Below are 25,000 nucleotides of genomic sequence, written 5' to 3'. Positions count from 1 at the left end.
GTACACCATCTCTCTCTGCAAAAAAAAAAGATTCATCCTTCACATTCATACCACAAACTTGTACAATAGGGCTCAAAAGTTTGTGCACCCCGAGTAAAAAATGTGTATTAATGTGCATTAAGAAGCCAAGAAAAGATGGAAAAATCTCCAAAAGGCATCAAATTACAGATTAAACATTCTTATATTTTGTCCGATTTTATTTCCATCATTTACACTTTCAAAATAACAGAAAACAAAAAAATGGCGCCTGCAAAAGTTTGGGCACCCTGCAGAGTTTATAGCATGCACCAACGCACATGTTTGCCTCTACCATGAGGATAAAGATCTCACACTCCTGCCTCCACAGTCTCCATATTTGAGGCAGAACAGCAGCATTGATAAAGTGATAAACTCCAGCAGGGATTTCATTCCCCACCTAGGAGACATGCAGGCTGCACTACAGATATCAACACCGACAGTGTGATGTTCATGTTCCATGGGTCACTTTGACTTGAGATGTTAATTTAACACGAGGGTGACAGGTGAGAGAAAGAAAGGATGCGGGTTGAGAACAGATGAGAGAGCAACTCCAGACTTTCTGCCCCCTCACGCTGCCTGGTTCCTTTTATGAGGAGGTAATTTGACTCTGGAAAACTCCTTTACACTATCCAGGGCTTTCACTCTGCTCATCTAGAGTTACAGGAATAATATTAGACAATGTGGCGATAGGATTAAGACTCTGCTGTCCAGCTACACATACACACACACACACACACACACACACACACACACACACACACACACACACACACACACACACACACACACACACACACACACGCACTACATATGCACACACAGCCCTAATCATTTTAAGTGCTTGAAATATCCTGTCTTTGATTTCTGCAATTTCACTCCCCCTCCACACACACACACACACACACACACACACACACACACACACACACACACACACACACACACACACACACACACACGCGCGCGCACGCACGCACACACAAACACACAGACAAACACACACACACAGACACACACACAGACACACAGACACACACACAGACACACACACACAAACACTCGCACACACACAAAAACACACAGACAAACACACAGACACACACAGAGACAAACACACACAGACAAACACAGAGACAAAAACACACAGACAACCACACAGACAAACACACAGACACACACAGAGACAAACACACACAGACAAACACACAGACAAACACAGAGACAAACACACACAGACAAACACACAGACAAACACACAGACAAACACACAGACAAACACACAGACAAACACACACAAACAGACAAACACACACAGACAAACACACACAGACAAACACATAGACAAACACACAGACAAACACACAGACAAACACACAGACAAACACACACAAACAGACAAACACACACAGACAAGCACACACAGACAAACACACAGACAAACACACAGACAAACACAGAGACAAACACACAGACAAACACAGAGACAAACACACAGACACACACAGAGACAAACACACAGACACACACAAACACACAGACACACACACAGACAAACACAGAGACAAACACACAGACACACACAGAGACAAACACACAGACAAACACAGAGACAAACACACAGACAAACACAGAGACAAACACAGAGACAAACACACACAGACAAACACAGAGACAAACACACACAGACAAACACACAGACAAACACACAGACAAACACACAGACAAACACACACAGACAAACACACACAGACAAACACACAGACAAACACACTCAGACAAACACACTCAGACAAACACAGAGACAAACACACTCAGACAAACACACAGACAAACACACAGACAAACACAGACACAAAAACACACAGACACACACAGAGACAAACACACACACACACACGCGCGCACGCATGCACACACACACAAACACACAGACAAACACACACAGACACACACACACACAGACAAACACACATGCGCGCACACGCACAAAAACACACAGACAAACACACACACACAGAGACACACACAGAGACACACACAGAGACACACACAGAGACACACACAGAAACACAGAGACAAACACACACAGAGAAACACACAGACAAACACACAGACACACACACAGACAAACACACAGACACACACACAGACACACACACAGACAAACACACACAGAGACAAACACACAGACACACACACAGACACACACACAGACACACACAGACAAACACACACACAAACACACAGAGACAAACACACAGACACACACACAGACAAACACACACTGACACACTGACACACACACACACACAGACACACACACACACACACACACACACACACACACACACACAGACAAACACACACACAGACACACACACACACACAGACAAACACACACACACACACACACACACACACACACACACACACACACACACACACACACACACACACACACACACACACACAAACACACACACAGACAAACACACACACACACACAGACAAACACACACACACACACACAGACAAACACACACAGACAAACACACACAGACGCACACACACACACAGAGGTTGACATGCACTGCAGAGAGTGTTGCATCAAGGGAGCTGTCGGAATGACAGAAAAGGGATTCGCTGTCAAGAAACAAAGGACCAGAGACTTTAATGTTGTACAAAGACTCGTCTTCTCTGTTTCTTCCACACAGTCTTCCTCAGAATCCTCAGCAGAATCATTCAAAGAGACCTTTACAAACTCTTTCACAAACTCTTCCATAGCCGCTTTTACAGACTCTTCCACAGATTCATCCTCAGACTCTTCCACAAACTCTTCTTCCGTAGACACGTCCTCTGATGCTTTCACAGATTGATCCATAGATTTGTTGCAGAATGGTCTGTGGAAGAGTCTGAAGAATATTCTGTAGAGGAGTTGGTGGAAGAGTTGGTGGAAGAACCGGTGGAAGAGTTGGTGGAAGAACCTGTGGAAGAGTTAATGGAAGAACCTGTGGAACAACCTGTGGAAGAGTTGGTGGAAGAACCTGTGGAAGAACTTGTGGAACAACCTGTGGAAGAGTTGGTGGAAGAACCTGTGGAAGAGTTGGTGGAAGAGTTGGTGGAAGAACCTGTGGAAGAACCTGTGGAAGAGTTGGTGGAAGAACCTGCGATGAATCTATGGATCAATCTGTGAAAGCTGTGTCTTCCACGGGCTCTTCGAAAGGTTCATTCTACTTTTCCACTAGATCTTCCTCAGACTCTTCCAAGACTTCCACAGATTCATCCTCAGTCTTCTTTATGGACTCTTCCACAGTTTCACCCTCAGACTCTTCCGCAAACTCTTCTTCCGTAGACACGTCCTCTGATGCTTTCACAGATTGATCCATAGATTTGTTGCAGAATGGTCTGTGGAAGAGTCTGAAGAATATTGAGTTGGTGGAAGAACCTGTGGAAGAACCTGTGGAAGAGTTGGTGGAAGAACCTGCGATGAATCTATGGATCAATCTGTGAAAGCTGTGTCTTCCACGGGCTCTTCGAAAGGTTCATTCTACAACTTTTCCACTAGCTCTTCTACAGACTCTTCCAAGACTTCCACAGATTCAGCCCCAGCTCCCCCCCCCCCCAGACTCTACCACAGACTCTTCCTTTCAACATTCTGTGCATATTGTTGCTATAGAAATTTAAGACCCTGGGATTACTGCGGAAATGTTTTCACCAATCTTGTCTTAGCATCACTATAGCAGTGTAGCTTGAGGTGTGGCTCCATGCCGTGATGCAAAGTGGGGTTTCTCACACGCCCGTTAGGAAACTGAACCTACGGTGGGAAATGAATTTCTCTTTTTTTTTACCTCTCTATTATTTTCTCTTGAGCCCTGACAGAATCCATCAGCTGTTGTTGAATCCCATACAGCTTCATGCTATGTGACACTCTGTGTCCAGGAAAAACCCTTGGCACTGCTGCACTATTCTGGGAATCAGCTATTTTGCATAGTCAAAAACATTTTGTGCTGTCGTGAGATGGCACAATGAAGCACTTTACATAACGTCCAAACCACAGAAACATGTCCGGTCTTATACAATACGTTACAATTAGACATGATTAAAACATGGAGAACTTTTAAGGGTTCCATTGGGGAGCCTGTTAGTGTTTACTATCTGAGGGAACCGTCTGTTAAGCCCTATTTGGACGGGACTAGTTTTACGTGGGGACGTGGGGGTAAAGTAATTATTACCAGAGCTTCTCGGTGATTTTAGTCCCGTCCGAATGCGCCATCTCGGTAATCGTTACGGACAATGTCAGTAAAGATTACGGCGACTTTTACCTTCTGTAAAAAGGTCCGGAAAATTACCTCAGGTAATACTAATCCCGTCCGAATAGACCCGCTGTAAATATCTACGGTAAAATTCTGTCAATTCTTGTTTTTGTCGTGTTTTTCAAGCATGGAGGCGCCACGTTGTCTGTTTTCCCACGTGATAACTGGAAGCAACGTCATACGCACATGACGACAAGGAGGTTACTGTGGTGCGTAAAGCGAGTTACCCCTCCCACTTCTGCTAGTTTTACTGACATGTCTTGTCCCGTGCGAATTGGCCGATTAATATTACAGACGTCTTGAGGTAAAATTGCATTACTCCACGTCCCCACGTAGAACTAATCCAGTCCGAATAGGGCTTTAGAGTCCACATAACTGGGTACTGAGTACAAAACACTAATTATGACTGAGGCAGTGTATAGACTATTTACATAAAGGGTTCCTTGTGGGTTCTCGGCCGTCTCGTCGAGCTCTTCTAGGAGCCAGCCATGACAGTGAAAAAATGTGTTTTTCATAAAACCTTTAAAAGTGCTATGGGTAGTTTAGGGGTCTTAGCTTCTTAAAAAAAACAGCTTAAAAACTTAACCCTGACTTGTGGAAAATTGATTTGGCACCATTCCAGACACATTGTCTGGACTTGGGCTAGTCTTTTGGATCTAAGTCGGTTAGATAGCATTACCGGTCTCAAGTTAAATAACACACACACACACGCACACACACGCACACACACACTCCTGCACTCACCCTCAGGTCTCCATTGGCCAGGTGAGAAGCCGCTGTATAGGAACCATAGACAGGCTCCTTACGGTAGATCTTAATGATGCTGCGGTCCTGAATGTCCCGGACATCCTCCAGTTCGTAGAACACGTTGCGTGCCTCGTCCTTGATCAGGATGGCCGTGTTGGGGGACTTGAGCATGCTAGCTGTTAGCTTCTGGGGGAACATGTGCACAATAAGCGCGTGTAGCGTCTCCATACTGCTCAACTCATGCGTGATGTGGACACGCCTTGTCTCATCGCCGAACTGCAGGAACAGCACGCCTTTAGGAAAGGGGAAAAAAAGACAAAGAGTGAAGAAAAGTGGGAAAGAACCATGTCTGATGAGAATGGGAGAGCTATGTAGGGGTCATTAGACATCCTGATGGGGATTCTACTGGCAACCATTCTTTGATAGACATCAATAGTATTGCACCATGTTCTTTGGAAGATTTTTAGGCTTCTAAAAGGGTTTGACATTTCTATTTAGAACCTCCTACTTGGAAACTTCATAGAGCGTTATGCTTTTGATAGTTCATAAAGAGATCCTACATGGAACTCTGTCTGACGGGAAATGGAAATTCCCCATCGGAAACATTTCCCACGTGTTTTAAAGGTTTTTTACACTCCTTTATGCATTCTATTTAGAACCTTGTCTGATAGAAAAAGACATTGACACAGAACCTTCCTTCTTTGTTTTCTTTGGATGGTTCAGGAGACCTAGATTCCTGTAGGGCTTCTACTAGGACACCTTCTCTGATGAAAAAAAAGAAAGACTTCTACATTGAACCTTGAATGAGCTTTGTTCATTAATTAAGGTTTCCAAAGGCTCCTATTTGGAACGTTCAGTGACAGACATCGAATCTTCCTCATGTTCTTTGAAGATTTAAGGGTTAACTTTGTAAAGAATTAGTTAAAGGAGTTGAAAAATACCAAAGGGAATGATGGACAGATACGTGTAGCATGAGTGACAGAGAGGTGTTAATCAAAGTGTGTGTGTTCAGCTGCTCCCTGATGCTTCACATCAGTCTGAGTCATTTCTTACACTGTGTGTGTGTGTGTGTGTGTGTGTGTGTGTGTGTGTGTGTGTATTAGAATAGCAGAGCTATACATCAACTGTCACAGCACTTCCACTCTGACAGGAAGTAACTAATAGCAATATAATTGTTGTGTATTGACGTCCTTCATTTACAGTATATGGTCTTAAATCTATGTTCCCTCAGTATATTACATCATAGGGAGCACAATAATTTAGAACATTGTAAATTGTCCACTCGGATAAGTAACTCATCTGGTTTGGGGCTGTTTCAAAAATCTAGTTTCAGCTAATGTCATGGTTGGGGTCAGGGGGTTACCTGAGGTCAAACCTTGAAATGCCTAACAAAATATTTTTTGGACCAAGGATTGATACATGAGAGGGTGAAACATGAGGCCTTTTTACACCTGGTCACTTCGTGTGTTGTCTCTGATCCGATAGCTGTCTGATTTGTTAAAACTGTTCCATTTACATTAGGGCACATAAACGCGTCTCGGCAAATCGGATATCGATCCGATCTTTCTACTCCCGCCAGAAATGGAACACGCTTTGGTGTATGCGGTTTTCAGAACGCGATCAAAAAGAAGACGGAAAAAACTGGTTACGATGGTTATGCTACAAAAAAACAGCGTTTACTGTTTGCTGCATTTTCGCTGGCGGCAGCAGCGCGTTTTAAGACCCGACGAGACGCCTGGGTGAAAGATCACCTGCGAGTGACATACTTCTGTTTGGGAGGAGTATAGCGCTGACGTATGTGGCTTCAACAACCACATTCGATTACACCTGTCCAGTTTCATCTGATATGCGTCCCAGACCTCCTCCTGAAGGGGTTTGAACCATCGGATTTATATCCGTCTCGAAAACGTTTCGGAGGGCATTTAGACCTGGTCTTTTTACCATCAGATAGCTATCTGATCACAGAAAACGCAGGAAGTGACCAGGTGTAAAAAGCCCCAAAGGGTGACACAAATCTACAAGAAATTACAGAGTTGTTCCCAAGAAAATTTCAATAAAGAACCACAGATAGCTCAGGATATGTGGAATCTCACAATCTGAAAAAAAGAGCCTTTGTTTTAGAGAAATTCCCAGTGGGAACATTGGGTCCTTGTAATATAAGAATATTACATAGATGGTTTAATTGAAGGGACGTACAGTAGATAACTTAGAATATAAAGCCCAGAAAATATAGAGTTATTTTAATATTGGAATTTTAATATGAGGTAAAAAGGGCTCTGAAAAATATAGGTTTAAGACGTTTAAATGAGAGAAAATATGGCCTTGAAATAGTGGGTTGTTGTTTCTTTTCCATCCCAGAAAATATAGAGTTGTTTATTATAAAGTTAACCTAAGGGTAGGAACATGAAGTTTTTGGAACACTTTATACCGGGCATCACCAAATGGCGGACCGCGGTCCGGATCCGGACCGAGTGACGGGTCTTCCCGGACCCGTTAAAATTCTAATATTATCATATTAAGCATCTCCTTATTATAATCTAATATTATGAGGTTATATAAGCTCTTTGATATTAATAAAAAGATAAATCTTTCGTTCATGTCCAGTTAATCTAGTTATTACGACAGGAGCGTCATCAGAAGCCAAGCCAAAAACAGATTGTTTCTGTTCCATACTCCAGAGCAGTAAGTGGCAGTAATGCACCTAATTACGCTGGCAGGACAATTAAGATTCAACCTGCTGGCAGGACAGTTACGTGTCCATTTCTCTCACAAGAAACGGAAGATGGAAAGGGAGTAAGGAGAGATGGAACGGAAAGAGGAAAAAAGGGAGCTGCTCAAAGCTCTACACTTTTCTTTTACTCAGTAAATTCTGCCCTGTTGTATTTTACCTGAAAATGTTCTTTTGAATAAAGGTTCCTGTGTTATTAATGTAGTTAATGTTTAAAAAAAAAGGGGCAGCTCAAAAGTCTTTTGTTTCATTTTTTTCTTAAAAGATTAAAAGCACTTTTATTTTATTCAGAAGATTCTGAACGTTTTACATTACTTGAAATACAGGCCCTAAGTTCAGGCTGCTCAAAGCTGCGTTTTTATTTATGTTATTCAGAAGAAATTCAGTGTCTGTTGTCTGTTACTTGACATGTAGTAAAGACAACTACAGGATTGTTTTCCATTCAAGTGCCAGACAAGTTCAGACTGTGAAAACACTTGAAATTTAACAATAATAGAAATGTATGAGCGTTATTGATTTTATTAACATGAGGGTACACTATTTAAAGTGACAATATAAGATTCGGACCTTTGCTCCGAGGAAATTTTAGTAACTGGACCTCTTTGAATTTTAATTAAATACCCCTGCTTTATACTTTATAATATATATATATATATATATATATATATATATATATATATATATATATATATATATATATATATATACATATACACACACACACACACACACACACACACACACATATATATATATATATATATATATATATATATATATATACACATACATACACACATATACATATATATATTAAATAATTTTAGTAATTTAGGAAATTTAGGAAATTTTAGTAACTGGACCTCTTTGAATTTTAATTGAATACCCCTGCTTTATACTTTATTATATATATATATATATATATATATATATATATATATATATATATATATATATATATATATATATATATATATATATATATATATGGTCCTACGAAGAACTCAGGGCTCTGGAAGTATACAGAAGCTAATTTATAGAGGGTTTAAATGTGGGTCCAAAGAGTATTGTGGACAAAAGTGCTAGAAAATATAGTGTTGGCCTAATGGTTAGAGAGTCTGACTCATAACCCGAAGGTTGTGGGTTTGAGTCTCTGGCTGGCCACGACTGAGGTGCCCTTGAGCAAGGCACTGAACCCCCTCCCAACTGCTCCCTGGGCGCTGCAGCATAAATGGCTGTCCGCTGCTCCGGGTGTGTGTTCATGGTGTGTGTGTGTGTGTGTGTGTTCACTGCTGTGTGTGTGTTCACTGCGGTGTGTGTGCACTTTGGATGTGTTAAATGCAGAGAACAAATTCTGAGTATGGGCTACCGAACTTAGTCGTATTATATGGGACGATATTTCAATATGGGAATGTTTTCTGGAAGATGTGAAGAGAATCAGGGAATAGGATCTGATGTTGTTGTAAAATAAAGGGTTGTGTCAAAGAAAATTTGAAATAAAAGAACACAATACCCTGAAAATACCCATTTTGTACTAATGAATTTTAAATAGTGAGCATGAGATCACTGAGAATATTATACGAGCCTCTGGGAATACACCAGTGAGAGAGGGCATAGGGTTTATATAACACTGTCTAAAAGGTCAATCTAGGGGCCTGGGATTATAGCTATGCTAATAACATCCTCAATTAATGTTTCAATGTTCAGGACAGTGACAGCTGAAGCCAGCCATATTATCCATAGCTACTAATCAGAAGGTACTAAACAGCGAGGCGCCCAGCTCATTTTGTCCTGTAACATGGATGTAATGTATACCTGCAATTAGACCTGCCAGCCTGCCATTTCTCATTAACAAAGCGGAAAGCAGTTAGCGGCTAACACCACACAACACGCTTATCTCAAGTTAATAGGCTATCAGGGCAACTTCTACCACAGGGAGCATGTGTATATATACACAGAGACTCGCAGACATATCGGCAATTTATTGTGGGAATCCAATTAAGTTATCGAGGAATCTTAATCTCTGTCCGAAGACTGAAGTGGAAGTGTGCAACATGACCGCAAGATGGTTTGACGTTTAAGTGAGTTACTTTTTCCTAGCACAGGGGTCGGCAACCCGTGGCTCCGGAGCCGCAAGTGGCTCTTTCATCCCTCTGCTATGGCTCCCTGTAGATTTGGAAAATAAATATTTAATTTAAATATATCTTATTTTAGTTAGTTTGTTTTGTCGCTCAAAATATGCGTCATAACTGCCGACTTGTGAAATCCGACACAGAAGCAGATGCAGTTTTGGTTTGCTGCAGCTGGCAAGTTAAAATTTTGATGTCATGCAGGGCTGTCAAGTGTGACGCATTGAGAGTGACAGTCACGCTGATGGATCTGCGCAGACTTGGTGCCATGTGCGTTTGTTGTTTGTTTGTGTCACGTGATTGCCCCGTCCACGTCTGCTCCTCCCCGGTCATCACACCTGTTTCCCATTGTGTGTGATTGTCCGTGTCGCTATATACAGTATGTGAGCCGCGTTGCATTAGGCAGCGCGGCTTCATTGATAATATTGTTAGTTCCCCGTGTGTTGTGCTTTATGTTTGCCTTCCTAATGTATTAAACCCCTTTCATTTGAAGCTATCCTGCCTACGGGTCTGTCTCCAAGCCACCTCTGCCAGGGTCCTGACACCTAGCAGAAGTGAATGGAAATGTGTAAAAAAAAAAGAGCCTGCTGAGCAAACTCTAGTTTGTTGACTTCTAGTAAATGTTTATTAGCACTTGTCCCATTTTTTTTACAATCGGGTTTTAATTCAGATCGATATTTGTTTGAACACCTTTTAAAAAAATAATTGTCATTATCCCTAAGAAAACTTTCCTATCTCAGGGCTACAAAATTCAAATTTATGACCAAAAGAAAATTAGTGGCCCTGAATTATTTATTTGAGTATTTTTTTGGTGTAATTTCCGTTCCCAATTTGAGTGAATAAAAAGTTGTCGAATGTGAATGTGTTTTTCTCCTGACAGTCGAAAATAAAAAAGTATTTATAGTCTCATTACACTTTTCAACCCTGCTGTGAATGACTTTCTTTCACACTTCTCCCCTTATGGATTAGATTTCAACATCTCTATTTGTGTGTTACTTCATGGTTTGGAGCAAATACGTTCAGTTCCTCTCTCCTGGAGGCTCTTTATGTTAACACAACGTGGAGCCCAGGAGCTAGTCGATAATGTGAGTTTTCACATTGTGTACATGTGCATGAGCATACAGGAGATTTTAACTGGGACTGGTCAGAGTGAGTAAAAATCAATCAGCATGTAAGTTGGCAGGGTGGATGAATGGTGTATGGTGTGTGTCTGTGTGTGTGTGTGTGTGTGTGTTACCTGGAGAGCGCAGTTTGTTCTGGCTGGCAGATCGGGACAGAGGAAGGCTCTGGCGGAAGCGGTTCATGCGATTGAATCCAAGTGGCATGTCAGCCTCAGACATGGTCTCTAGAGACTCCGCAGAGGCGTAGGACAGTTTGGACGCTTGATCGGCCAAACCGGATTGAGTGGACTGGGAATGGCGTGGACTACGGCTCTGTACGTGAGAAAGCGAGAAACAGAGAATCAGAGAAGGCGTAGCTTCTTATCACAGCTATAGTACAAAGGAAGAGTAAAGCATTCAAATGAAGTACACAAAAGATACAATGCACAGGGATGAACAATCCAAAGTGTGAAAGCCGCCAATATTTCAATACGACACCAAAGAGACCACACCTTCTTCACTGAGAATGAGGCAAAGAGACCACACCTCCTTCAATGGAATTGAAAGGCAAAGAGGCCACGCCTCCTTCACTGATAATGATAGGCAAAGGGGAAAAGCCTCATTCACTGATAACAGGCAAAGAGGACACGCCTCCTTCACTGATAACAGGCAAAGAGGCCACGCCTCCTTCACTGATAACAGGCAAAGAGGACACGCCTCCTTCACTGATAACAGGCAAAGAGGCCACGCCTCCTTCACTGATAACAGGCAAAGAGGCCACGCCTCCTTCACTGATAACAGGCAAAGAGGACACGTCTCCTTCACTGATAACAGGCAAAGAGGACACGCCTCCTTCACTGATAACAGGCAGAGGACACACCTCCTTCACTGATAATGACAGGCAATGAGGCCACACCTCCTTCACTGATAATGACAGGCAATGAGGCCACACCTCCTTCACTGATAATGACAGGCAATGAGGCCACACCTTCTTCAATGGTATTGACAGGCAAAGAGTCCCACAGAGGCCAAATATCCTTCATTGAGATTAAGGCTCCGAGGCCACACCCCCTTCACTGATATTGACAGACAAAGAGGCCACACCTCCTTCACTGAGACTGACAGATACATCCAGGAGGCTGTTCAATACTACTAATAGACCAATTATGTATTAAAAGAAATAGTAGTGTAGAATGATCAGCACAGCCTCTGTAACAACTATAGAAAACTGCTGATTGATAATAAGACTCTGTCTCAATCAGTGTCTTTCTATCTCTCCCAGGCAGACTGATGTAAAAGCCGCTTCTCCTAACGAGCGAGAGATGTGCTCTATTGTGTGGTTTATAGTCGTGCCTCTCCGTGGAGGCTGAACAGGGTTTAATGATGAGACTTCCACAACTCCATCATCACTCCACAGCACTGCACTCTTCGGTAACGAGCTCCCAGGATGCACCGTGCAGATGCTGGATTGGAAATCATCAAGAAGATTTCTTTCCTTTCATCTGCACTGTGGTTAATCCACAACATGCTGATTTTTCCACCGAGTGATCTTCTCTAAAGCCGAAGGACGAATATAATAACCTGATAATAAATCCTTATCCATATGAGAGAAAGGGATTTTGATGGAATTACACATATAGATTATCTCACATACATATACATTTTGCTTTATTTATCAACCTGAAGTGAGATGCCATGCCTAAAGAAAAACCTGTTCACAATAGCAAGCTAAAAAATGGCAAAAAAAATAATGACTTGAAACAATAATTCCTTTGATTGTTGATGTCGTGAATTTTCTTGTTATTTGGCATTTATTTGTCATTTTGGGAAGGAGTCTCCAGTTTCAGAACTTTGTAAATTAAAAGTAATGACGCTGCCTCACACCTCCAGGGTTGGGGGTTCGATTCCCGTCTCCACCTTGTGTGTGAGGAGTTTGCATGTTCTCCCCGTGCCTCGGGGGTTTCCTCCGGGTACTCCGGTTTCCTCCCCCGGTCCAAAGACATGCATGGTAGGTTGATTGACATCTCTGGAAAATTGTCCGTAGTGTGTGTGTGTGAGTGAATGAGAGTGTGTGTGTGCCCTGCGATGGGTTGGCACTCCGTCCAGGGTGTATCCTGCCTCGATGCCCAAAGACGCCTGAGATAGGCACAGGCTCCCCGTGACCCGAGAAGTTCGGATAAAGCGGTAGAAAATGAATGAACGCTGTAGTCTTCCAACATAGAAGAGTCTTTCGACCATGACAAGTTGTTTTTGCTTTTTTTTATAATTAAAGGTGGGGTGCATGATGTTTGAAAGCCAATGTTGACATTTGAAATCACCAAAACAAACACGCCCCTAACCCAAATGAATGTCACCCCTTATGATAGCTCCGCCCACACATACATACATAACCCAGGCAACTATTAGGGCGGAACCGAGGGGATATTTTTATCAATAAATGAACTCGATGAGTAATACTCTGGTAACACAAACGTGTATTTGTAGTACTGTGTGTTGTACCATGAAAGATTTAGCTCCGTTTCACGCGGAAGACGACGTTCAACACCTAGAACCCGAGGCAGAGTTAACGGCAGGTATCCGCCATGTCGACGTTTCAATCGCTTTCGGCTAATGTCAGGCATGCGCACTGAACGCTCTCTCCGCTGCATATTGACAAGACACGCCCCTTTCTGCTCATTGGCTATTTCATGTTTTGGTAGTCGGCCCGACTAGTTTTCGGAAGCATTTTTCAAACATCGTGCACCGCGCCTTTAAGTGAATGTTTTTTGAATGCTTGTTATTGAATAGTAAACATCTTTGCAGTGGTAACAGTATCTCATTTGGAGGCTCCCAGACTCTATTCTGAGAATCATGGGTAAACAATGCAGCGATCTGAATATGTTGTGATATTTCTCATTGGAATTTAGAACAGATAGTCAGGCCATGCCCACTAGGGACTACAGTAGTTATAGTAGTAGTGGAAATCAGATTGGAGAGTTGTCGCTCTCTAGTCTGAATGAGGCTTAACCCAGATTATTGCCATTTTTTAGCATTTTATTTACATTCCATATCCTTTGTTCATCTAAATACCACCAGAAAGTTTTAACTATATGGAGATGCTTGGACCTTGGTCCAGAACTCTGCATACTTGACCCACACACACAGACACACACACAATGAATGTCCAACAGACAATCACTGATAACTGCTCTATGACCAATCACTGAGCACAACTGTTCTCAACAACCAATCCCTCAACAGTAGTTGCCCCCATGACTAATCGCTGATCACCGTTTTGCAAAATGACCAATCGCTTGTCACTTATCACATTTTCCCCAAAGGACTAATCACTTGTGTAAGCTCTTCACTAATCACTGATTAACATTGGTCCCAACACTGAATTACTAATCAGGATTAAATGCATGACTAATCACCATTTATCAAACTGACTGACCACACCGTTTATCTCAGTAAGTAATCACTATTCACCATTGTTTCATCGACCGTTCCCTGAATATCATAGTTCCCGATAACCAATCAAGGGTCAAGATTCACCCCAATGACTGATCACTGAACACCGTGGTTCCCAACAACCAAACACTGATCACCATTTTGCAAAACGACCAATCACTAATCACACCATTTATGCCAATGACCAATCACTGACCAAGCACCGATCCCATAAACATGCAAATAATCCCATGATCTCATCTGGTGATTTCTAGAGGATTTCTAGAGCACACATAAGCCACTTTGGGTAGGTCTTGAAGACAAAGGTCTTGTTGTAGGTCTTGAAATAGAGCAAACACACGGCAATTCTACATCAAAACACATCAGTCACTGGGATTGTTAAAGATGGCCACTCATATGCTGTATATTGGACATTCGAGTGTTTTAAACTATGACTGTCAACCCTTTGCTGTACTGTGAATACGTTCTCACGTTCTCTCTTTTTTCCTCCTCTCTTTCTTCTGGCTTTTGTTCAATGAAGTATTCAGGGCTGAAATTGCTCAGCACCGCCGAAATTGCCTTGCCAAATAGCTGCAGATTGACGGCTGATTCAGTCTTTTGCCGAGAGACTGAGAAACAGAGGGATCGTGTCAAGCTGCTCTCCAGGTATACGGTCAGGAAATGGCAGGCTGCCTCTCAAATAACAAATGGAGGAGAAAAATGATAGATGAAGAAACAGAGAGATGAAAAGAAACTTCTCACCTGCTGATTTCGCAATGTGCTTTGGTGAGCAGGAGAAAGAGCGGCGGTAGCTCATTGGTTAAGGTTTCTAAGAGTGCACAGGGTTTGAATGCAAATGCAGGGATTATTAAAAGATCAAGACAATCCAAAGAGTGAACCAAAGCTCGAATGAAAAGGAGGCATGTTCAGATGAGTGGCAAATAGAAAAGCACTAATCTTGGACAAAATGGAAATCTATGCGAAACTAAATCAAAATTAGACAGTCGATGAGAAAAAGTTCATAATCTTCACTGGCAGAATGTAGGTGTGAGACTTCACACTAAACAGGAGGTACTAATGTCTAAATAAGGAATTTGTGTGTGGGAATACAGTAGATGTGAATACAGGTCATGGATCATGGTAAGTATGGCTAAAGCTGTGACATTTTTGCCAGATCTGTTAACTTTTCATTCATTCATTCATTTTCTACCGCTTATCCGAACTTCTCGGGTCACGGGGAGCCTGTGCTTCTCAGGCGTCATCTGTCATCGAGGTAGGATACACCCTGGACGGAGTGCCGACCCATCGCAAGGCACACACTCTCATTCGCTCACACACTCACACACTACGGACAATTTTCCAGAGATGCCAATCAACCTACCATGCATGTCTTTGGACCGGGGGAGGAAACCAGAGTACCCGGAGGAAACCCCCGAGGTACGGGGAGAACATGCAAACTCCACACACACAAGGCGGAGGCGGGAATCGAACCCCCAACCCTGGAACGTGCTAACCACTAAGCCACAGTGCCCCCCTTCTGTTAACTTTATTCATTAAAAGAATAAATTCTTAAACAAATCTTGTTATGTTTTAACAGTTTTATTTTCTGTCCTTAAGGTTATCCAGCTCTAACAGGCAAACTCTGGTCACCGTTGTATTTAATGAACAAGCTCTTTGTTTCCCAATGACCAATCACTGATCACTATTGCCCCCCCAACAACCGATCGCTGATTACCATTGCGCCTGATGACCGATCACTGATCACACCATTTTCTCCAACAGCCAATCACTTATCACCATTTTTCTCAGAAGCCAATCACTGACCAAAACAAGGTACGTGTACCTAACAATCTGTCATTTAAAAGAAAATCAAGTTGGAAGTAAAAAATTGACAACAGAGAGAACCAGGGCTATTGGTTCAACTCTGTTTGTAACAGGCCACCCATGATGACATTTACTCGCCCAGATAGAAACCAAGCTCAAATGACAAGGGTAAACAGAAATGTCTTGTCTCATCCCTGTGGATTATGGCTAAAGAGCCAAACAAATCAGGGGGTAAATCCCAGATATCATTCCTGATTCTCCTGCTATGACCCTTCAAAGGCGGGGTCTTTGAAGACCCCGGAAGATTTTTGAAAGCCGATGTCGGCATTTGAAATCACCAAAACAAACACACCCCTAACCCAAATAGGTCCCACCCCTGTATTAATAGCTCCGCCCACACATACATACGTAACCCAGGCGACTGATGGAAAGAAATGTGTCTTTATCATAGCTGAAGGGAAGAACAATACGATTGTAGATAAACAAACAAGCAAAAATGACACACAAGCATCATCATGTAAAGGACAAAGGCATATATTAGTTCTGTGTAACAAAGCAAAACCAACGTTACTCACCTATCGAGAAGGAAAAAAGCGCCTCGGCGTCTTAAGTAAAGTTGAGTTTCCCGAGTCAATAACTCCTGAGCTAAACGCTGTTACTACACAAAACGCGGTTGTAGCTGCGTCTCTACATTACTACGATAGAAAAGAGGTGTTATTTGTGTAGTAACAGCGTTTAGCTCAGGAGTTATTGACTCGGGAAACTCCAACCTGTGAATACGCTCATATTGACAAGTCCCGCCCCTTTCTGCTCATTGGCTACACGTTAGTTTTGATTTTTGTTTATTTTTCGGCCCGACTCGGTTTTCTGAAGCATTTCTCAAAAATCGGAGAGCCTGCCTTTAAGGTTTATAAAGAATTATTTTTAAAAATATACATACGGAAAAAAAAACACATACAAATGAGTGATGGTAAGGATCACTACTACTGTACTGTAGTCTGTGGCCACCATGGAGTAATGGATATGAAACTCTGAACTGAACTCATTTTGAATGAGCCTCTTCAGTATCTCATGTGGGTGAGAACATACAGATTGGCCACTTCTAGGCCAAACTCATTACATACAGTATAATGGGGCAACTGGGAGATATATGACTCCTTACATGCAGCCAAAACATTTTATAACTGACCCTTTAATGTGCTTAAAGACGCTCTTTGGCCTTAAATCATCCGAGATCAATAATTTAATTCCATAACATAACAATCTACCATTCTCCACATTTTTTTTTGTTGTAAAGTCGTTGCTAATTTTCTAAGCTTGCTTTTTAGTAGTCAGATATAAAGCTTTAGGTTTTCCATCAAGTGAGAGATGTCCAGTACAGTGATCCCTCGTTTATCGTGGTTAATGGGGACCGGAACCCCTGGCGATAGGTGAAAATCCGCGAAGTAGTATTGGCCCTAAGTTTGACCTTTTCACTGATGGTCATCATCATCCTCTTCCTCTTGGGCTCACTAGAGGAATCTTTCGCAGGGCCACGGCGCATAGGAGGCATCGTGAGAGCTTAACGAAAAGTTAATTTCGAACACGATACGCGAGACACGGTCGACAGCGTGAACGAGAGTGTTGAGATACGACAAGGGAAGAAGCTGGGAGAGGATGCGATGATGCGCAGCCAATCAGCTCAGATCTCGCACCAGGAACCAATCATGTGCCTTGTCTGAGTGCCCGTGGGTATGTACAAAGCCTCGGAGAGAGTTTCTCTCTTTGTCTGGCATCCTGGGAAACCGTTTTTATTTATTTTTCGATGAATATTTTTGAAAAATCAGCGATGCACCGAGGCCGGGAAACTTGAACCACGAAACTTGAACCGCAAAGTGGCGATGGAATACTGTATTTCAGAAATAACTTGCTTTGCAGATTAACATTAAACTGCTTTGTCAAGTCAAGTCACCTTTATTGTCACATCACCACTTGTCATCATCTTGATAGATCCAAGATGGAGCCGAGCATGGCAGCCTTTTTGCGAGCTCCGAGGAAACTTTGCAGTTTTTCATTTATCTTACTAGTTATTCTGCTGTCCTGCGTGTTGAAAGTTGTTTGCATAACTGCCTACGATAGACACACGCTTCTAAATAAAAGGTTCCTATGTCGCGAAATGCAACCCGGACTTTGAGTTCTTGAACGCTGGTGATTTGTTTACCAACACCGCATCGGAGCCCTTTGTCTGGGCCGCACGAACACGACCGAAGAAACGCTCCTGGAAAAGAAGGAAGAGAGCCGGAGTCATTGTTAGACTCAGACGTCGTCTCTCCGACCTCCTCTCCCAACCATTTTGCTGGCTAATGTTCAGTCACTAGACAGCAAACTCTGTGAACTACGGGCACGTATCTCCTACCAACGAGAAACGAGGGACTGCTGCATTATTTGCCTCACAGAAACCTGGATGTCTGCGGAGGTTCCAGACTCAGGCATCGAGCTCACGGGGTTCTCCGTGCACCGCTCGGACAGGACGAAGGGGCTTACAGGGAAAAGCAGAGGCGGAGGTGTTTGTTTTTTTTTTATCAACAACATTAACATTAATTTATTAATTGCAGATTAACATTAAACTGTACGAGAATTAAAAGTATGGTGTATCATTGTGGAATGAAGATAAGTTAGCTTTTATCCAACTGCAAACTCTTACCCACTTTCTGGGTCTTTCCCTTGTCCTGAGTCACATAAAGCATCATTTAAATGTGCCACCAATGTGGAATCTATACAGAAAACTCTAACAGACTCTTGAGAATAGTTAGCAACGTATTAATCGGCAGATGGAGCAGAAGACAAGGCTATCCTTTCCACCAAGAGAGCAGGAGCAATTATGCTGTCTTGGTCTCTTGACTCCTAATCTTCCGACAATAGGGTGAAAGCTTAGACAGATCTCCCTCTCGGGAACCTCTGATGGGACTCCCAGGCAAGGCAGAATGCACCCTTAGCACACAGCAGGATCTTCTATTAGTGGCTCTCTGGTAGTCTATAATCACTGAGCTACTGCTCATAAACAAATATGGTGTGTGTTTGTGTGTGTGTTGATGAGATCTGCTAACAAGACCCAGGCTGTGCGTGAGAGTATGAACAATCAGAGTCACTATGAGTCAGATTAAAATCTTAATAAACCAGTGAAGGGGGAAATGGAGGACATGATCAAGTAATGACCCTACTATCATCACATCAGGATGCAAAGTTACACATAAATCATTAACAACTACAGCATCAGCAAGATGACTCCAGGTTTAAAGCTGTAAAATTGTACCCAGACATACAGTAATGCTTCCTTTAGCAATACATACAGAGTGTATATTTTGCTATTGGTGAGAACTTCTGAGGTTCGTCCAGTTTGCTTTAGAGGTTTCCTCCAGGCACTCTGGTTTCCTTCTACAGCTCAAAGACAAACACTGTAGACATCGCAAATTTGACTAGTGTGTTTGGAGTTGTGCGCTGTGATTGGTTAGCACCCCATGCAGGGTGTCCACTACCTAGTCGTGGCCTAATGGTTAGAGAGTCTGACTCGTAATCCTGAGGTTGTGGGTTCGAGTCTCGGGCCGGCCATGACTGAGGTGCCCTTGAGCAAGGCACCGAACCCCCCCAACTGCTCCCCAGGCGCCGCAGCATAAATGGCTGCCCACTGCTCCGGGTGTTTGTGTTCACTGCTGTGTGTGTGCACTTTGGATTATGAGTATGGGTCACCGTACTTAGCCATATGTCACGTCACTTTCACTTTGTGCCCCAAGTCCCCTGGGATAGACTTGAGGTTCCCTGCAACTTGTGTAGTGTGTGAAGGTGTCATTCACTGTGGAAGTTCCGTACCTGACAGTGACTCTGCCAAAGAGGTGGAAATTACTAAATTTGTAGACATATTGAATAAGCTGAGATGCTCTTATTATTACATATAGAAGTACAACATTGTGAAATTCTATCCTTCACATATCCTAGATTGTTAGGAAGTCGCAGTCAGAGCGTCAGCCAAAATGTAGACACGTCTTTTGGGAAGCGGTAGCTCAGTGGATAAGGTGTCGGATTATTGATCTTTGAACCGTTTACCGTTATTATTGATCTTTAACCGTTAACAGATTGTAAGAATGTAAGAATGGAAGTCACTCTGGATAAAGGCGTCTGCCAAATGCCATAAATGACTGTTAAAAGGGATGCAATATAAAGTGTCTGAGTATAAAGGTTTTCCTTTTATGCAGGCCTGAATAAGCATTCAGATAACTAGCTGATGGCACAAAGAAGACCCGAACTATTGTATCTCGCGTGTGTGCATCGACTCGAGTCCTTTTCCAACCTCTCCTCTGTTTGCCAAGGCCGCTTGTGACATCGTGTGACTGGCGGTAAGCTAATTTTCGTTGAAACAGACCTGAACAATCAATTTTAAATCAATGTTGTAGCGGTTACACTAAAGTAACATTCGGGTTCAGTCGGGTTAAAAAAAAATTGCCGTCGGGTCGGGTCGGACTCGGGTCGAATTTTTTCGGGTTTGTCTCCGGTCTTCCTTAAATAAATATATATATATATATATATATATATATATATATATATATATATATATATATATATATATATATATAAATTATGCTCGTCGGGTTCGAGTAAAAAGTGATTCGGGTCACTTCGGGTTTTTTTTTTAGACCCGAGAAGACCTCTACCTTAATGAACAAAAGCCAGAGGTGAACATGGCATGGGAAATCTCCTATGAGAGAAACAAGCCTATAAAGGGAATCTGGGTGATGATCATTACTTAGTGGGTTAAGCAAATATTCAGGATAAGCGGATTGTCAATAACGAGCACAGGACAGTCTTTATGAATACAGCAACAACTCTTAGGCTTTGTAAACCTTCTCCCACCCACATATACATGCATAAATCCCCCAACAGTTGTGAACGTAAAGTACATTTACATACACAGAAGCCACTCAACAGATTAGAGGGAATATATAGACAACAGAAACACGTCATATATGCGTATGTAAAAGCTAATGCTCAAGCCAAAGATAATATATTAAGTGACTTTGAGTACTGACCTTAAAACTCCAATAGTTTGGCTGTTGCTGTGAAAAGAGAGAGAGGAAGAAGAAAGAAAAGAGTCAGTCATTTCACACATTTCCTGCAGCAACAAAACCCCTCTCAGCACGTCCGTGCCTCTGACAGCCAGCCTGCTGAGAGGGAATATCAAAGAAACCCAGAAAGACGTCTCTTTGAATAAATGAACTGCTCTTTTTTTTTTTTTTTTTGCACATTTTACACTCTTAAATCTCAAACCCTACTTAAACAGAGTGTTTTATTTTATATTAGTATAGCGAATAGCAGTTTTAGCCTAATACAGAATTTATTGGAATCTGATGTCAGGATCATAATACAAATGTATGAAAGATCTTAAAATAAAGCAATAAAGTAAATAAAGGTTCTGCCACAGACGCCATGCCTTCACTGGGGCTAATTGGTACGTAAGCCTTGGCTTCAATAAAAACGATAGGTAGAGCCTAATTTAATTGAACTGACCGGCACAAAGGCCAAACCACATCACTGAGACTGTCGGATACACAGGCCACGCCTCCTTCAGGGAGACTGACAGATACACAGGCCACGCCTCCTTCAGTGATACTCACAGACACACAGGCCACGCCTTCTTCACTGAGACTGACAAATACACAGGCCACGCCTTCTTCACTGAGACTGACAGGTACAGAGGCCACACCTACTTTAATAGAACTTTCAGGCACACAGGCCACGCCTCCTTCACTGAGACTGATAGGTACAGAGGCCACGCCTACTTTAATGAAACTGACAGGCACAGAGGCCATGCCAAATTTAATCAGATTAATAGGTACAGAGGCCACACCAACATCTAAAGCCCTATATCCCTACCCTTCTACTGAGATTACTCCAAAACGTTAATTGAGCAAAGAAACATTTTAATTTCTCTCTCTGATTAAATCTGGAATGGAATATAATCACACTGTGTGTGCTCGTGTGTGTGTGTGTGTGTGTGTGTGTGTGTGTGAGAGAGAGAGAGAGAAACCTCATGGTCAGGGAAGACCTTTTAGGCCCAGTGAAATTTGACATCCAGAGTGAGCCCATGAATTTTAATTCACATTTCTCATCTCACATTCTCTGAGCTTCTTCACTTTTTTCTTATTAGTATCTCTCTCTCTCTCTCTCTCTCTCTCTCTCTCTCTCTCACACACACACACACACACAAAACCGATACCGAATGAGGCGAGATGCCATGGGTTTTCTTTTAAAAAACACACAACTCCCCCAACACATTTATTTTCATACTGAAAATGTAGCAGAATTCCAGAAGTCTCATCTGATCCATCTTATTACCATTCACACCACTGAATATTTCATGAATATTCCATTACCATGGCTCTACACACACAGTGATAGCGTGGCTGTGTGTGTGTGTGTGTGTGTGTGTGTGTGTGTGTGTGTGAATGAAATGCGCAGATATCATACACACAAGTTTAACCTTTTACTTTAAGCCTAGTGCAGCTGAGAATTGCTAATATGAACTAGCCAAACCATACAAAACATTTAGTAAACACAGTGGAACAAACTGTCCCTCTGCTAGTTTGTTAGCTAGCTAACGATGTTACACAGAAAGCGCCGGGCTGTTATAGCTGTGATAGCTATGATTAGTCATCATGCAAGCTGAGAAGCTAGAAAAAGGAGTATATAAAGAAATATGCTTGTTACAATGACTGTATATGGATGTTCTGTTTCAATTTCGTCAGTTGTAGAACCAAATTAGCTAATTGTTCCCGCTAGCACTAACTTTGTTTGCTAACTTTACAGTAGCTAGCTAACAAAGTTCACATCTTTTTGAGAAAGAAAAAAAAAAATACTGTACGTGTATCGTCTTCATTCTTGTGTTATCTAGTTCAGGTTTGTTGTTACAAGGTAAATTAATATGAACTCGGTTCAGTTAGTCATTTATTAATGAGGATAAACAGTCATTTTGTGTTGCCGTTGACACAAAATGTCACACAACTCCGACACTGATCTATTTTATCAGTTTGATTGAACAAAATGTTGATGTTTGGCATAACGGTACATAAATAGGTTCGCACACACGTTCGCCGACACCGCTTTCAATTTTGTGTTTACGAGAACAGCGTATGAAATGCAGATGCCTCTTTGAAAGCTCTCTCTCCTCAGAGCGAATGCAAAGCAAATATTCACAACAGGAACTTACACACAGGCTCACACTAAAACCCCCGGTGTGTCGTCGATAAAAAGGTGTTTTTCAGAGAAGTAGGAACCAAGGTCAGATGTAATTCAATCATCCTTGCTGTGTTGCCTTGTGTCCTGTGGCTGTTCGGATCGTTGCGCTGAGGTCTTATCGGGTATCTCAGCACATGGACACTGACAAAGCGGCCTGTCCCGTCTGGCCTCTTTTAATAGCTTTTACTGCAGGAAATGCCTTAATGTGTGCATCAAAGCTCAAACATGCCATCCTAAAAAGGAGTGTATTTCACTTCCCAAAGATATCATTTAGTTTAGTTTTTTGCTTTTTTTTTTTTTATTTAAGATGTGGGGCACGGTGGCTTAGTGGTTAGTACGTTCGCCTCACACCTCCATGGTTGGGGGTTCGATTCCCGCCTCTGCCTTGTGTGTGTGTGGAGTTTGGATGTTCTCCCCGTGCCTCGGGGGTTTCCTCCGGGTACTCCGGTTTCCTCCCTCGGTCCAAAGACATGCATGGTAGGTTGGTTGGCATCTCTGGAAAATTGTCCGTAGTGTGTGAGTGTGTGAGTGAATGAGAGTGTGTGTGCCCTGCGATGGGTTGGCACTCCGTCCAGGGTGTATCCTGCCTCGATGCCCGATGACGCCTGAGATAGGCACAGGCTCTCCATGACCCGAGAAGTTCGGATAAGCGGTAGAAAATGAATGAATGAATGAATGAATCTAGATGTAGATATAGTATGTAGATGATTGTTTCCTGTGGTTGTGTTCAGTTAGCTAATGTAGCACAACCATTATTTTATTATGCACACACAAAAGTTATAACGACTGGATTATACGTAAGCAAGACAGCTGTTGCAAGTATCCGCTTTCGTTTGGGGTGTCGCTCGAACACGTTATTTGAAACGAACAGTATGCGTCCGTGTGCTAGGATGACAAGTAAGACTGAAGGACTACAGGTTTGCAATTAGTGGGAACATCTAAAGAAAACACAGACTCCACTTGAAATTCCAATTTGTCAGCTTTTTTCAGTCGTGAGGTCCAATTAACGTCAAATCAACATGACTGCACACATCATCGGAAGAAAACCAATGAGTTATAGTGTATATACAACTGCTTTCTTTAACTTAATTAACATACAGATATATTTGTGTGTTAAATCTATATTATTGACTATACAGATTGAGGACGAAGACATCGAGCTGACATGCTTATGTGTCGAATGTGCTGAGGTCGATCTGATTTGCAAGTTACCGTTTAAAATAAAGAATGCAGCAATATTCAACACCTAAATGACTATGGGAACAATGCTGTAATGCATTTAAGCTTAAGGCTTTTTGAAGAGTTCCTAAGGTGGTTCATCATTTTAGCCTTCTAAAGTTGCCCATTGGATTCCCATTCCCATTTCCCACTGGTTATCAATGGGAGCTCATGGATCACCATTAGAACACCATGGTTACTCCATACATTCTCTCATGGGACCTCATT

The 25,000-nt window shown here is 42.3% G+C and overlaps 1 protein-coding gene across 14 annotated transcripts in view; it reads right to left on the bottom strand.

Annotated features, from left to right (window-relative positions):
• Positions 1–25,000, bottom strand: part of si:ch211-278a6.1 (SRC kinase signaling inhibitor 1) — a 160,554-nt gene that overhangs the window by 35,462 nt on the left and 100,092 nt on the right. For all 14 annotated transcript variants that reach the window (XM_027161080.2, XM_027161083.2, XM_027161085.2 and 11 more), the window contains 4 exons: positions 21,349–21,375; positions 11,173–11,368; positions 5,076–5,371; positions 1–15 (listed from right to left, as the gene is read on the bottom strand). The exon at positions 1–15 is cut by the window's left edge and continues 719 nt beyond it. In XM_027161080.2, coding sequence (XP_027016881.2) covers positions 1–15; positions 5,076–5,371; positions 11,173–11,368; positions 21,349–21,375 — 534 coding nt within the window. The remainder of the gene's footprint in view (positions 16–5,075; positions 5,372–11,172; positions 11,369–21,348; positions 21,376–25,000) is intronic.

This window comes from Tachysurus fulvidraco, chromosome 15 (genome assembly GCF_022655615.1).
Source record: "Tachysurus fulvidraco isolate hzauxx_2018 chromosome 15, HZAU_PFXX_2.0, whole genome shotgun sequence".
Taxonomy (NCBI): Eukaryota; Metazoa; Chordata; class Actinopteri; order Siluriformes; family Bagridae; genus Tachysurus; species Tachysurus fulvidraco.
This window is presented reverse-complemented; position numbering and strand designations above follow the sequence as displayed.